Raw genomic sequence first — 15,443 nt, 5'->3', positions numbered from 1 at the left:
TAATTTTAGAACAAAGGGGAGCTGCTGCAATCCTAGGGGTTATCAAGGCAACTCCTCCCATCACAGATGTTTTTGTTGAATCAGATACCCCCAGAAGAAGCCAAACTACAGCCTATTACTGCATCTATTACAGCTCGCCTATGTGAAGAGCTACTGCAGGAAACACACTTAGAAAACATTTCGAATGAGCACAGCTTGTGTGTATTTTGAAATTTTCCCTCTAGCTTCATGAATTCATGATGTTAAAGAGAAGAAAACAGATCACACCATTTTACTTGAAATTTTGCATCTACTCTTCCTCTTGCTTCTATCCTCCATCCTAGTGTCTGTTTTGGGGGGTTAAATCTTTTAGGAAATTGGTGTGTTTGCTTTCTCTCTGAGAAATAGATGAAAAGAAGTCTGTGTGTTAAGTATGGAGTTGGAGCCAGGAGGCGATTAGCTTAGCTTAACATAAATATTTGACTCTATCCAAAGTTCAATAATAAACCTACCAGCAGAGATACCAAACATGCACAAGACATAAGGCAGAATAACATGGTTTTTATTCTCAGATCTGCAATAATTTAAATATAGATACACAGATTTTTGGATTATGTTACAGCTCAGCGTGAGGCAGGAAAGGACGTGGTGGTGGACCTCTGTTTTGGCGCCTTGACAAGCAGAGCAAACTGTCCTAGACTTCCCAGCATGGCCGGTACACTCGTCCCACCATGCACCTCATGGTGTCCCTCCTCAGGATGGGGATGCTCAGGTCCTGGCCGGCGTCTTTGTGCTCGATGACCTGGCTGTTGTCTTCAGCTCTCCGCTTGTAGAAGGACGGTCCGTTGTGCAGCACCCGCAGGTCCCTCCACAAACTCGGATCAGCAACAACTATTACCCTCGGCCCTCTGGTTTTGCTTGCAGCGGCCAGATCTGTGTCGGCGAGACTGTTTTCTGTCCCCTCGTCGCTCAGCAGCGAAGCGAAAGTATCTTGCTCCAGGGAGCTGTCTTCAGTCTTGCCCATGGGTAATGCCACTGACAGTGCATAGCACTCAAATAAGAGTGCTGCAGCAAAGATGACGGACATGAGTGACTGTCTCATGGTGAAGATCTTCCAGGAGATGTAAGGCGTTGGCTTTGTGGATGAATTTCTTTCCAGAGCTCTTGCTTCGTTGTTCTGACTTTGAGATCGTATCACACTCTTATATACCATTTCGGATGCTCAGGATTGGCCACGTTGGATCGTTTTTCATCATAGCTTCTCCTGTTGTGTTCAGGAAATTAGCCAAAAGCATTAGAGGACGGTTGAGTAGAACTCTTGCAGAGTTCAAGTGTGTTGTTTTGGCAGAAAGTTAATTAAAATCATCTTGATCATGGTGGCTGAAATAGACCCTTGTCGATGAAACAGTGGGAATTCTTTGAACAGGTAACAGCAAGAAAAACATTAATCCAAAATTACTGCCCTTTAAAACAACAAGTGTGGATTACCCACCTGTCAAACTCTTTGTGGTGTTAGATACACCGTGACTCACATTGTTCCAACAATGTTCAATAAGGGATGTAACCTTGGATTAGAGAAAAAAAGCAAACAAATGATTCCTGAAGTGTTTGTGTGTTCGTGGCATCTCCTTGTGGATGTGTCAAAGATAAAGTGAAGTTAGGAAATGTGTCTTTCAGGAGAATATACAGCAGATCTACTCCCAGGGCCCCGAGGTGGAAGCTGATTTGATCTCTAGCCGGACCACTGCATAATTATAATCTTACCTAATTATGGTTACCAGATGGGTGCTGCAGGAGCTCTACACACCTGCCCTTACATAAGATCCAGACAAAATTAGTTAATATAATTTATGCAGGTGAGATTAGAGTTAGATCAAACATGTCGGCAAATTAACAAGTTTTAATTTGTGATTTGGATAATTTCATGTCATCTGCTATTCCAGGAAAGTTTGAAAAAAGTAGTTCTGTCCTCCGCATATGATCTTTGGAGCAGAGGTTGAAAATAACGAGCTTATGAGCACTAAAAGCTTATTATACTTAACACAACTGAACTCAGTGGTATAATAGTAGAGAATGGATCTGAGACATGATTTGCAGCACATTACAAAACTTTGATGGCTAGACGTATAATTTGGTATCATTAAATTGTTAAGGTTTTTTTAGTATTGGTAATGTGCAGCTGGGAAGTTCAGATGGTAAGTACTGTGGACCATTTCTTATTGAAAACCATGTCTGTGGTTTCTAAAAAGTCTGGGATTTGATAATTACCTACACCCTGTTTTTATTACAGTCTGAAAGGCTTTGTGTGGTTTCATGGAGACAGATGGTTTTGTTTTAATCCTATCTTTCATTCCTAGATGTCAGATATTCATATGTATCATTGATGGGACGAGTGGAGCTCTTCCTATGCAGTAGGTCTTAACTCAATAGAGATTGTCGCTGCTTTTGAATGAAAACCATGTGGATGTGTTAAAAAGAGATGTTTTAGGAATGAAGAAAATAATGGTTGTTTTGTCCCTAAAGATAATCATTTTCTGCCAACACTTTCAATCCATATGGTGAACATGCCAGCAACAGGACTAATGGAAAAGATCATAGTCTCTCATCTTAAATATATTCAGAATAGTCTCTCATTTTTTTCTTTTCCTGTAAACTATATACAGTTTGTCATTTGCAGTGTTAAGACTCTGAGAGGGAGTGGCAGGGAACATTTTCCATGCTTGCCCTTGAGAGTAAGAGAGCAGCCGCCTGCTGAAGGTGTCTGTGTGTCACAAAGAATCGGCTAATAACAGCAACAGCGCTACACCTCGTTGAGGTGAAGAAGAAGAAGGAAAAAGGACCTCTGAAAGCAAGAGGGCAATAAGTGCTGAGCAGCTGACTACACTGATGGGCGCCAACCAAAACACAAGAACTCAGCTCGAAAGTTTGAAGGGGGTGAAAAAAGACCCAACCGTGTGCTGAAGGAAGACAGTGACTCTCACATAACGCACACAGCGGCGTTCCTCTTTATTACGGTACCGAGCGGCGGGCCACACGGCTCAGGCTCAAGTGTTATTCCAGCTAGGTAAATACAGGACACAGATCTAACAGCAGTGAATGTATTAACAGGCACAAATTGAATTATGTTGTTGAAATTCCAACACAGTGCCTTCTGCCAGCCAGTTCTGAGGTATGACCGATTGAAATCTCAGTTTTCTTTCGCTCACAGACAAGTTAAGTATTTCTATACCGCAACATGCACAGAGGACCTACTTTACAGGGCAGGAAGTTCTGGTTGTAATTCACTGGATGTTCTCAAAGAATCAACTAGAGAGCTCTGCTTTCACGCCAAGACAGAGGTGGAAAGTAACTCACTATGTGATCATGTACTATGATGTTTAAATAGTTGAGTATTTCCATTTTGGGAGACTTTATACTCTTCATCTACTATATTTCAGAGGGAAATATTGCACTTTTTACTCTTTTGTACTTACTGTTTGTCACTGTGGTTTTATTTTCCAGGCGACAGTGTAGAAAAAGACATGAAACAAGGTGTCAGAGAGATGTATGACGTGCATCTAAACGTCTCCAGCTGGAATCTAACCGTTGTCACCACCTCCAGATTAAGATTTTACATTTGTGATGAATTTAAGGAGAACACTGACAAAGTGCTGACTCAAATTTTAAAAAATAGCCAAAGATTGTCTCTCCTTCCAAAGTTTTTACAACCAACATGAGATAAAGCTCAATAGGTGTTCTGTGGTTAAAACCAAAAAGTGTCCATCTGTTTTTCCTTATTTCCTTCTGTTCCCTCCTCAACTGATCACGAAAGCATAAAAATATCTTTAGCCACTAGCAAAACTAAACTTCACATCTTCATTTGTACTTTTCGTGACCTCGGAGTTAGAAGGTTAATGGCACCAGGCATGGATGAGATTAATGCAGCTGTACGGGATGTTGTAAGTCGACTTATAGAAATAAGAAATAAAAAACTCTTAAATTGACATAGTCAAGTCAATTTTTATTTATATAGCCCAATATCACAAATCACAAATTTGCCTCAGGGTGTGTACAGTCTGTACAGCAATACAACATCCTCTATCCTTAGACCCTCGATTATATGAAGTCTCTGATCATTTGATATCTGACAAATGTTACTGCTCCTAGAAACCATAACCGTAGCTTGCATGTTGACTGAAAATTATGCTGGTAGGATAGTGATGGCAGAACAAAACAAAATAGGCCCCCCTACATGTTTGTGCTGAAACTGGAATTCCAAGAATTCACTCTGGACTTGATCAACCATGTCTTTTCTCTCCGCATCCTGACAATGATAATGATGGCAAAACAACTCGAATCCAAACACCTTGAAGAGCCCGAAGATGAAAGCCAGATATCTGCGGCTCATACTCATAATGGGAGAGGGTGTGAGTTGGTCTGGGGTGAGGATGTGACTGCAGAGGAAGATAAAAGTAAAGAGATGAAAGGTGATATCTTGGATCTGTTGCTTCATCTCAGAGTGATTTGCTAAAACACAAAAGCATAACATACCCACAGAAAGTGTCATCTCTCATATGCGCTGCAAGTGAGAATAAAGGGTTTCCAGCTGAAAAGAAAGAAAGAAACCGTTCAACACACTACATATCTCATCAATATATCTGCAGAGATGCTGGTAGTCATGGAGATGGTCAGTCAACATGTAATCACAATGCGATACAAAAATAGCAACATTGGCGCTCTGTGTGTCGGTTAGGGGAGAGTGAAAGCCCTGTGAAGTTCTCGGCATCATGCTTTTCTATGAAGGGACTGAATAATGAACTACATGGATGCGAGTTGGAGAATCTGATCCCCTTCCAGCTCAGTGACCACACATAAGCCACGATGTTAATGCTGGGTGGGAGACTGTTGCTCTAAGCTTTAGAAATTTTAGCTTTAGAGATGCTTTACTTGAAAAGCTCCTTATGCACATTTGCTCTAGGAATATATCTTAAGCTGTCCAGCGATAAGGTGTTTCATACAGTATATGTTGATGCTACAAGGGCTGGAAAGCCTACTTTCTTACTTAGCCTCTTACTCAAAGCGATGGGAATGCAATATTATCTGCAGGAGTTAGAAATATACAGGGGGTTTTTACACATCAAAGATTTCTTTATTTGCCTTTTTTTTCTGTGCTTTTCTGACTGGTTTGAAATGGGTGTGTCTTTTTTGGCAAAAGGTGATGTCAGAATTTAACAATATAAGAATCAGAAAGAGGATGTTTCTGAAGTTACTCCCTATTTATCTATGTAGTACTGCTGTACGAGTGACAGAAGGGGAAATTTCAGACACAGATGTGTTGGTTGTTCCTTATGTTGCCAGGGAGACCCACTGTCAACCAGACTGCAGCAAACCACGCCAACACAGACCTGATGAAGCACATCAGCTGAGTTTTTCAGTGTAAAATCATTCATAGTCTCTTACAAAGGATGTTCTTTAAAAAAAAAAAAAAAAAAGACTTTTAAAAACTTAACTTCAACTTCAATGCTTGTTGCTTTGTTCACAAATATTTATGTCATGTATCTGTTACAGAGAAATGCTCAAGATTTGACATCACATGTGAAGTTGTTGCTTTCACATGTGATGTCTGACATTTTCCCATGTGTAATATCTGAAAATCACATGTGCCTACACCATCAAATTTACCAGATACATGCACATGTGGAGTTTCACATGTGAAATGGTTTTCAACATGTGATAATAATGTAAAGTGATGTGACGGTTCATAGATTACATGTGATTTTTTAAAATCTAGGTAAAAAATAATTAACCTTTTTATCTATGTCATGCATCACAGGTTTCTTTCTTTCTTATCCAAAATGATCAAAATCAAAAGTAAAATGTATTACTTTGTCGATGTTTCTTAGTTAGGATGTTGTTAGCTGGTGATGTTATAGGCAGAAGTGAATATAGTTTGCTTCAGAGTGTTGTCTTGAGTTTGTGGGAGCGGGTAAAGAGGGGAGTGTTTCTGGAAACACTGTGGAGTCTTCTCTGTGTTGTGCACTCAACGCGAACACGAAATTACTGAGGATGCCCACCTGATGACACTGTAGACTTGTCTGCACTCTTACACACAACTTTGATTTGTAACCATTTTCCTTTTTATTATGTAAGTCAGGTCAAGGGACATGATGCATGCATTGAAAAGGTTCTCATACAAAAGGAGTTACTAATTAGTGGACTAGTGGAACTAGATGAACAGTATGACGAGCAAATGAAACCACCTATCAAACCAGTTGGGCTAGCCACTGTAGCTTAGCTTAAGCATATGCAGTGTGGATGTGAGGCTTAAGGAGCTGACTATTTGCTCTTTGCTTAGGTGAGGGGAGGATTCAAAGGCATTTTAAAGGTGTGTTAGGTCAGTGTTCAAGAATGTTGTCACCTGTGAGATGGCCCACTAGATTCATGACTGCACAGCCCAATACCCATGGGCCTAGGACCCATAGGTCCTAATGATAGGTAAAAACATCATTTCATATTAATGCTGACCTCCATAGGAATGCTCACCCAACTTTTGGCACATTTCACTGTGTATATTGATGACTTACCAGTTGGTCTCTGCGTCCTCCAGGCAAAATGTTATATATTCACCCAATGAAAAAAAGCTGTGCCAACTGCCAACTGTTGGTGTCAATGGCTGAAGAACATGAAAAAGCTAATGTATACTATTCCAAAATATTCATTACTTGGATGCTAAGTTACCAAACAATGTATGTACTTTTTGATATAGAAACACAACTTTTGCATGACTGTATCATGAACTGTATACTTTGCTTCTCATTTTTATTTATGTACATTTGTTGAATGTGGGAGGAAGGGATGTAAGATATCCTTTTCTTTTTGAACTGTTCTGTTCTTCTTGCCTTTTGTTTTGCCTGTTGTGTCTCTGGGAAAATTGTAAATCAATATGCATATACAACTGAAAAGCAAGAAACGCTGTAAGCTTTTTCTTCTAGGACAATATGTACTTTTGGTGACTATTCCTCATCCCTACACTAATGTAATAACAACAGATTGCATGTTTGATCCATTCTTGTAGCACATATGGAATTTACAGGCAACATAATCACAGATCACAATGAAATAATGAGTGGACACCTATTGGTTTGCGTTGCATGACGAGACACAGTTTGATAGTCTAGTGTCCATAAAACATTGATTAGATTTCTGACTGTGCTTCATGCTGAGGTGGTAGACAGTTCCAGACACACTGGCTGCCTGACAGTGAAAACTCCTCTGCTGTTTCTCAGCAACAGACTCAGTGGTTTGTTTCTGTGTCTCATATCCACGGTAACAAGCACAGAGTGTTAAATTTAGCCAGGTTTGCATCGATATGAATAAATGGTATGTGATTCTCAATGATGAAGATTACTGAGCAAATAAATAAATTCTCAAATTGACTCCCCCACCCTAACAATGATGTACACTGCAGTATTTGTTGATCATTGGTTTGGCAGTGAATGATCTTCACCTTCAGGGTATAACAAGAGAGCTGCACCACATGCTCGGTGAAAATATGAGATTTGGTTCTGCTTTAAACAGACAGATTTTAGATTGAAGGTGAGGGGAAAACAGAGAGCAATACAATCCAAACAAAAGTAAGTAAATGTTATAATTCAGGAAAACAGTACATGTTGTGAGCATGGTATACTATAGTATACTATACAGTATACTATATATGACAAAATAATCTAAACTCAAGGACCACTAGCTTTTTTTTTTTTGAGCTTTCAACTTGAAACAATGAGGAAAAACTCTGGCACAATGTCTCGCTTACTGCTAGAATATTTATTAGTTCACAGCATTTCAGTCTGTGCAGCCTAGGTGCACACCTGTTGCATATTCAGTTGTGCAGAGATTTTTCTTTCTACAATTTTGTGGCTTTCAACTGCAATCTCACAGGTTTCATTAACAAATGGTTCTAGCTCAGGTGGCATAATGTGACCTGAATATGGAGCTTTGATCATGAGATAATAAAAACACATTTTTAAAAAGGAGAATCTCTTTTTAAAAGGTGACATTTTGAATTTATGTTTATAGTTGTTTTGCTGCTCAGAGTTTGGCTTTTCATGTTGAATTGAGTTGAAGTTCTTTTGTAATGGAGGAACATAAGAGTTAAATACAGGAAAGAAATATGAGTTGTGATTATCCTTCAGTTGCCACCACAGCTCTGGCTCAGCAGGATGGATGTAACAATGGAGATGGAGATTGGATGGATCAATCAGTAGATGGATGTAAAGACATTTTACCAGCTCATCAAATGACAGGAATGTCATCTTTGTTCACTTTAATTGCACCACAGGGGACAATGCTTTTACTCAGCACTGTCTCCTGGAGACCAGAGGATGTGCCTCTGTGCACACCTGAAAGAATGTGAGGAAGATTATTCATCCTCTAACCTTCCACAGTGAAGAACTCTTAACTCTTTTGTGGCTGTCACTGACAATTAAATAAGTATTTTAGGTTCTGTTGTATTTGAGTTGGAAAATAGTATATTTCAAGTTTGGTTCCATGTTGTTGTTTTTTTCATAAGGCCAAGTTGCTTTTACAAATTAAGAAATGATTTTTTAATTGGACACAATCATACTGATGAAAACCCAGTAAGATATGTACTTTGTATCCTTTTGGAATAATTGAGAGCAGACCTGACACATAAGGTGGAAGACTTCACATTTAATGTACTTGTGCTACTATTTTACATCTCTTTAAGACATGTAAAAAGCAACTTTCTTCATAACACACATTTCACAAGTAAATGCAGTGTGTAGGCCAAAGTGCAGAGGAATACCAAAACTACTTTTGTTTTTTGCAACAATACCTGTAGGTTTTGAGAAGATATTTCTTTTGGAGGGGGGTTGCACATAAAAGTATGATGTTGTTGCAGTGATTACAGCATTGATGATGAGAATGCTCTCTTTCTCGTTTACTTTCATTTGTTGTTAAGATGTAAATTTAGACATGAAACGTCAGAACATTGGGGTTTGAAAGAAATGGGACTGCCACGAACGAAAGCTTTCTTTCTTTCTTTCTTTCGTCTCCTTTTTTCTTTTATTTGACAGTTTTTTACCGTAACTTACTCACTTTAAATGTAGTTTAGAAATGTTCATCGTGTTTTCTCTAGTTTCTGTGCAATCTCCGTACATCCATGGTCTATGGGAGAATAAAGTTGCCGTTGTCATGGTGACACTTCCGTCAACTGAATCCTGTTGCTAGGGTCACCACATTGAGAGGACGGAACGTACAGCGTAAACCTACAGAGGTTTCTACGGTTTATATTGTTTTTCGCGGACACATTGAGCCACTCAGTTTAAGGTTTAGTAATTATCTTGCTGCTACAATGACTGAACAGCCTGCTACTGTGGACAATGAAGTTGGAAAATGTCTGCTTCACAACTGGGTAGAAGAGGTGAGTAGTTAACTAGCGGTTAGTGCAAAGTTACGTTAGCTGGCGGCAAAACCTCACTTCACAGAAACGTTACTGCTGTACGAACACATAAAAACTATAGCTAACATTATTGTATCACTTAACTTTGGAGCAAATATATTGTTAGTCAGAGCTAGTAGCTAACACACAAAGTAGTTTCAGAGTAGAACAGACATTTGGTAACTTAATATCACTGGTTGGTAACGTTACACGGTGTTACGCTGGACTTGTCATTGCAGAAAAAGCACAGGTGCAATTAATAACATTAATGGTGGCTGAATCCCACTTAGCCATGTTAGTGATATCAGTTAAACCTGTACTTATCACCACTGCTAATGTTTGTTTTTGTTTGTTTAAGCCATACTCACATGCTGTGTTGTGACCCAATAGTATTTAGGTAAGGTCACATACTACTCAGTGGCATACCAATAGCCACTAAGTCTCACTATCAATATGTTTGTGTGTGTGTGTGTGTGTGTGTGTGTGTGTGTGTGTGTTCGCCCTCTCACTAGACCAAAAGGTTACATAGCCTAATGTTCAAATGTTGTTTAGACCATCAGAGATGAATTTGGAGTTTGTGGTGTTAGGTAAAGGTGTCTTTCATACAGTGACGGTGAGGGTGCACCTTCACTTTTCTTTTTTGGGTATATGTCATAATGACTGTGAGTGTTCCCCTTGCTGCATTACCTTCACAGCTCAGGTGTGAAACCAGCAACTGTGAGACTATTAAAGCTGACACTTGCTCATAAAAGCTATTCAGTATGCTGTCTCATTTGTGTAGGTGCTTATGCAATACAAAAAACATAGATATCTATAGGACATAATATTAACAAGTATTTTCATTATCTGCTAAATTGTCTGGCAATTAATCGATTAATAGTTTGATCTAAAAATGTCAGAAAAAAGTCAAAAATCTTCCCTCTTCAAAGGGGTTTTTAAATCAGTCCAAAACCCAAAGATATTCAGTTTATTTTTATATAAGACAATGAAAAGCAGCTCTAATCCGAAACAAGAGCACAGGACAGGTGATATATATTTAAAGACAAAAACTAAACTAAAAACTATAAACTATAATGGCATGAAACACAAACAAGATGTTATGTGTGAAATCAAGGAAAGATGAAGTATCTATCTTTAATTAAAGCCTACAATCGAGCATCGTGGCTTTACAAAGGCAGAATTTATTGCATTACTTTAGATTCTAACATGTATTTTTATCATCTCCCCTGTATGGTCATTTATCCAGAGGGCTGTTGCAGCTCTTGACACACAGGAGACAAAGGCACACATCCAGAAACATGGACACAGAGGGATTCTCACAATAGACCAGGAGTCGAAAATGGAGACTGTCAGCACGCTGAGAGCAGCTTACATCCCTCCAAAGAGTCCAGGGGTGAGGCTGCGGGGTATGTGTCTTTGTCTTTCACTAACTGCAGTAAGAAACAATTTCATCCTACCATTATAATCCATGTATAGACTAGACTAGATGTATTTCAGCAGAGTTTGAAAAGATTTTATTCTGCTGGAGTTAGAATCACACTGACAGCTGCTGTGACCTTTTCTTAAATTCTGTTTCTAGTCAATATTTTTCTATGCATGCTCAGTTCATCTCTTCTTCTTTTCACGGTCCAGGCATTAGAGGTGAGCTTTTGGAAAAACATATCGCCCAGATGATAAGGTAAATCAACTATGAAACTATGTTTTAATGCTAAAGAAATGATTGCTGGAAGTGGTTTGTTTATGGAAACAGAGAACACCATGCCTGACCATGTCTTGACGGGGAACGTGTTGGAGGAAAGTGATGTAATATTTACATGTCTGGGTTTGTTTTACTGTACAATTACAGCTGTATTACCTTTTAAATCAGATTTTATGATGTTATTTTACATGGAGGCCAGTCATCCTAATGGGGCTTATAGAGTCTGTCCCCCACAGATGTGGTTATTAACATCCTGCACGAGTTAACTGCTCATAAAGAATACAAAGCATCAAGTCTTCGGTGAAAACGGTTTGTCCAGTAGCAGACAGTGTCTCATCTCTCAGTCTTGAGCCACACACTGAATTTCCTGGACTTTATAAGTATACACCAACGCTGCTTGATTCATACCAGGTTCCCGACCAGCACACAGCTAAGAGGGTTTTTCTAGGCTGATCTGTTGTTATGTTAAACACAATGCCACTTTGAATGAATGAATTAACAGAGTTAGCCAGATCAGAGGTTGGAGAGTGTAAGGGTTTTGTTTTCATGGCTTAAATATCACACCAGTATCTTTTGATGCAACTTGGAAATTTTATGCAAATGTATATTATCATCCATTAAGTGGCATGAAATTATATGTACGAGGACAATTGAATTCTATCATCACCAGTTTTAAAGGCCCTACATACCACTGGTTCACTCACATAGATGTTTTCACTGATTAGACCTCTTCTCAGGACTGTGTGGGAGTGTACAGACATTGCTTGATTAGTGTCTGCCTCATTCTTCCGGTAGTCTTCTTGCTCCTGCTGCTCTCTGCTCCTTTAGCATCTCTTTAGGTACATAACAGTTCACTTGATTGCATCCTCGTTTTCCTCACCTGCATCTTTTCCTTGCGTCTGAGGCTGCATTCAGGGAATGTCAGCAGAATGGGAAGAATGGAAAATTAAACCTGTTGTTCTGACTTGGGAGTATTCATGCATTATTCCAGTGTTAGTCTAGTTACCCCAATTGGTAGCCATGTTTTATATTTTTCTCAAACAGGGCAACAGTTAGCACAGATCCACTATGGTGAGGTGGAAAGCATTTTAAGTTGGGAGGAGTATTGCAACCAATTTGGTTCTGTTATTTGTCTGTACATGCTGGTGTTGTAGTGATGCGGTTTCAAAACTACGGCATCTAATCACTAAAATATGTGTAATAAAGAATAGAGAGATGGTCTGCTAAAAGACTTCTAGTAGGATGGCTTTGTGTATCCTTGCACAAGCCTTCTGCAGGAGCCCTCCTCACTTCTCAGTCCTCGAAGCAAAAATTAGAGCAGTGGACCATGATGGTTGAGGATTTCCGGATTACCCGAGGATTGAAAAATGTGCTGCTGCTTGATAGTCAGACCAAACACTGATAGAGGCTGTTATCTTCTTGTTTTCACAGTGAGAAGATTCATGCTGACCTGAATCCACCGACTCCCAAAACTGACTTCTGCTCTACAACCAAAAAGGATTTCTGCATGGAAGGATTTGTGCCCCTTACCCCTGAAACAACAGAAGTATGTGTATGTATATAAAGTATACTGTTTGCATCTAACTAAGTATGTAAATCTGTGAGCAGTTATGAGATCAGATCTCCTGTGTTGAATCTAAAAAAGCAGACAAGTGCCTAAAATGCAGCTTCAGTATTGGGACTGATGTTAAAAGTGTGCCCAATATGTTGTATCTGTGTGATATTTGAATGACTACTTCATTTATTACGTTTGCATAAATGTGTGCCTACCTTACATTATATAACATCATATTTTACATTATTGGCTAGGTCTGTTGTTTAGAATTGCTAGCCAATTTAAAATGTACAAGGAGAGTTTAGGCCTGAATATGAAAGTAAAAGGCTTGTTAAATAGACATTCATTGCAGTGAGACTTTTTGCATTTTTTTGTTCACTATAGTGAGCTTAACATGGTGATTCTGGATAAGAGGTGTCTTGAAGCTGGCTCGATTAACTTTGGGTTTTCCAATCCAGTTACAAGCGTATTCACGTGAAAGAGTTCTGAATTAGAAGCCAATCACAAGCAACATCATCACCGAGCTGAAGTGATGGAGTAGGATTGCAACATCTGCCCACACTGTCAAGAATCCTGTTGGAAATGAAAGAAAACGCAATTAATATGCAACTATTGCAGCTCATTAGTCTGTTAGTCTAAACTATCAGATGGGTTACCATCTGATTGTGTACTAATCAATCACAATTTTTGAAGTCAGGGGTTTTCAAAGTGTATGACTGTGGGCCTCCCCTCAGACAAAGCTTGAAAAAGACCTAGACTAGTCTATGTACTCATATACTGTGTTTTGTACATTTTACGCTCATAATGGTCCTAAAATACTCAGAAGCAAGAGCAGAAAGAATACAATCAGTGTTATCATGCTGTCGATTTAACAGTGTGTTCTTGTTGTCTCATTTCCAGGTTTATGATTATAAAACTGAGCAGGCCGTCACATTTTGGAGTGAAAATTACCAGAGGATACAGGTATGTCAAATTGTTCCACTTTTCAATATATGTGTCATGTTTTGCTGATTATTTTCTGTCATCATTATATTTTTGCTTGTTTGTTTGGATCAATATTCAAACTACACTAAATAATTTTGGTTCCTTTTAAGTTAATTAGTTATGGCCCATAGGGATTATATGATGTACATCAGACTAATTTTCTCCCTGATGTTGAACATTTGGGCTTGTTTTCAGTCTGTGCTTAGTGTATGAGAAAGCAATTGTTTTTTCCTTTTCTTTAAAAATAATATGGAGTTGCTAATGGCACCATATGATATGACAGAAGAGAATGCAACAGCAGCAGCAGCTCTCAGAAGAGTTTTATTTGTCCACAAAAGTCAAGACGGAGATTATTATAGATTTGGTATTCTAAGCTTTCCCCCCATTATTCCCTCTCTGCTCGATGGAATAGTTCTTTTTTATTATTTTGTTTTACATTCTGCACTCTCAATATCTTGAGCTCACTTACAGAACATGTGGCCTGTAAGATTTAGGAATAACTAATGATGGTCAAACATTATTCTTTTGTGTTGTTTTGTGTCACAGGGTGTGACGGCTGTAGGGACCCCAAACGTGCCTTTCAGAAAGTCAGCCCTGTTCAGCACACCCATTAGTGAGCGGCTGGATGAGATCGAGCCCCCACCTGATAACTAAGACATCGCTTCATAACCTGTTAATGCCTGAATTATATTTAAGTGGTAATCCACTTTAAAGGTCACTGTCATTCTCAACAATGATGAAACCTCTGGTGATTAGCTATCATTGTTGCTTTTTTAACTGTTTGGTTACATTATTACTGCCTGGAAAAACACAGAAATCACTACCAGATATTCAGCTGATGTCATGTAGACAAAACACACATGTTGGGACATTAAACCTGCCAAACAAACTGTCTCTGAACTTAATAAACCACACCAACCTATTTCTCACATTTGCAGAGAAAAAGTTGCCTCCATGTTTGACAACTACCTAAAAATAATAATTTTTCTATCACCAAAGTCTGTAACTCTGGTGAGTAGAGACCCAAAATATTAACAGTGACACACAGTGTAAACAACAATTTCTCATCCTCTTTTGTTTTTTCTTGATTATCCCGATGTTCAATGTATGGTTACTTTACTTTTGTCTTCTGAAATATGAATCCCCTTCTCAACATTTTATGTTGATGAAGTTTAACATCTGTAGATTCCATATGTCCTCACTACCAGTTCACCTTGTAGTTATTTCTAAAGAAAGAAGAAATGCAGTTGTCATTCCTGGAGATATTAACCACATCATTTATGGTACATGCATGTGTTAACATATAACCAAATACTTTCAGGCACTGGGAACAGATTGGATTAGACTAGAATAGATTTACTAGAATTGTAAATTTGGCATTTATTTACATGGAAAAATTGCTGATTTCTTTAAATGTATTTAAATGTAGTTCATCAAAGTCTTCTTGATAAAAACCTGTTACTATTATGTCTTAACATCAGCAGCCGGTTGTACAAGATGTTATAAAGGTCATACGTAGCCTAGTTATAATGTAATCTATAAGTACATTTACTAAATGGAGATTTGCAAATCACTAGATCAAGACAGGTTGCACTACACAAACAAGTTCTTAAAAAGAGTTTAATCTTATCTAATCAGTAGAGAGCTAATATTAAGGAAGAGAGTAGAGAAGGTAATAAGGAATATGGAGGACATGTTTGATACAGGGATGGAAATGCTTTTTAAATAATGTCTTAAATTAGATTTATATGATGATATGATGTGAGAGCAACAATAACCTTAATCAA

General features: G+C 38.5%; 2 protein-coding genes across 3 annotated transcripts; one reads left to right on the top strand and one right to left on the bottom strand.

Annotated features, from left to right (window-relative positions):
• Positions 1-520: 520 nt before the first annotated feature.
• Positions 521-1,382, bottom strand: pmchl (pro-melanin-concentrating hormone, like). Its single transcript, XM_044334148.1, has one exon. The coding sequence runs from the start codon at positions 1,190-1,192 to the stop codon at positions 674-676; it is 519 nt and encodes a 172-aa protein (XP_044190083.1). The 5' UTR covers positions 1,193-1,382; the 3' UTR covers positions 521-673.
• A 7,787-nt stretch (positions 1,383-9,169) lies between these two features.
• Positions 9,170-14,545, top strand: spag8 (sperm associated antigen 8). 2 transcript variants are annotated; one of them, XM_044332661.1, is made up of 6 exons: positions 9,170-9,400; positions 10,665-10,824; positions 11,051-11,096; positions 12,549-12,669; positions 13,573-13,635; positions 14,203-14,545. In XM_044332661.1, the coding sequence occupies exons 1-6, from the start codon at positions 9,332-9,334 to the stop codon at positions 14,308-14,310; spliced, it is 567 nt and encodes a 188-aa protein (XP_044188596.1). In that variant the 5' UTR covers positions 9,170-9,331; the 3' UTR covers positions 14,311-14,545. The 2 variants fall into 2 exon arrangements, with proteins under 2 accessions (XP_044188596.1, XP_044188597.1); XM_044332662.1 differs by having other exon boundaries at positions 9,173-9,400; positions 12,549-12,663.
• Positions 14,546-15,443: the final 898 nt, after the last annotated feature.

Source organism: Thunnus albacares, chromosome 18, assembly GCF_914725855.1.
Source record: "Thunnus albacares chromosome 18, fThuAlb1.1, whole genome shotgun sequence".
In the NCBI taxonomy this organism is placed as follows: Eukaryota; Metazoa; Chordata; class Actinopteri; order Scombriformes; family Scombridae; genus Thunnus; species Thunnus albacares.
Note: the sequence above shows the minus strand (reverse complement) of the source record. Positions and strands in the feature narration are given on the sequence as shown.